At 63.3% G+C, this 902-nt stretch overlaps 1 protein-coding gene across 1 annotated transcript; it reads left to right on the plus strand.

The window, feature by feature from the left end:
- Positions 1-388: 388 nt before the first annotated feature.
- Positions 389-886, plus strand: VDBG_00297 (predicted protein; the record flags this gene model as incomplete). The annotated part of the gene is made up of 1 exon (XM_003008570.1): positions 389-886. The coding sequence occupies one exon, from the start codon at positions 389-391 to the stop codon at positions 884-886; it is 498 nt and encodes a 165-aa protein (XP_003008616.1).
- Positions 887-902: the final 16 nt, after the last annotated feature.

The raw sequence follows: 902 nt of genomic DNA on the forward strand, positions 1-902 counted from the left end.
TTCCCATCACCGTCACCATCACTGACGACTCGCCGCCGCCCTTCTCCGACCGTCCACCAAAAGCCCGCAGCCTGCCCCTGCGACCATCGGCCAGATCACCACGAGCGGCTCCAGCTCCAGCTCCGCTCTCTGCCTCGCTGGAAGACAGGCCCAACCGCCACTCCGTCCGTCCATCCATCCATCCATCCATTCATTCACCCAGTCCCATTCTCCTTCCTGTCCATCCCCCATCCCCAGTCACCCCAAACGCAACCCATTGCGGCTCGCCCCTTGGTGACAAAATCACACCAAAACACCAACTCGTTGGCACCTTTCGCGTCTGCCTCCCAACCATTCGCCCGCCCCATTTCCCTCCCTCCCTCCCACACACGCAACATCATCCATCGTCATGGCTCCGGCATCCAAGTCATCCGTCAGTCGACGCAAGTCCAACGGCGCAACGGGCGCCCTGACCATCGTCCTCAAAGTCTCCCCCGACAGGCTCAAGGACCTTCTCGACCCCCAGCCCACCAAGGAAGAAACGCCTGTCAAGGACTCGCCCGAGGACAAGGTCGCCTTGCCCACAGAGGAGAGCAAGCCCGAATCCGCCGCCGCCTCGCCTGCCCCCAGCAACACGCAGCCCACGACTGTCGCGGTCAACGGCGAGAACGCGTCCGACTCAAACCCTGCCACGCCCGCCGCAACTGCGAATGGAACACCCGCACCAGGCACAATGGCGCCTCCCGTCGACGGCTCGAAGAAGAAGGGAACCAAGCGATCCGCAGGCGCCGCCAATGCCTCGGGACCCGATGGCCTGCCCAAGGTCAGGGGCAAGCCCGGTCCCAAGAAGAGGCTCGACTGTAGTATCCCTGTCATGACCGCCGTCTACTCGCGACGTTCAAGCTGACCACAGTATAGGGAGG

This window comes from Verticillium alfalfae, genomic scaffold (genome assembly GCF_000150825.1).
Source record: "Verticillium alfalfae VaMs.102 supercont1.1 genomic scaffold, whole genome shotgun sequence".
Lineage (NCBI taxonomy): Eukaryota > Fungi > Ascomycota > Sordariomycetes > Glomerellales > Plectosphaerellaceae > Verticillium > Verticillium alfalfae.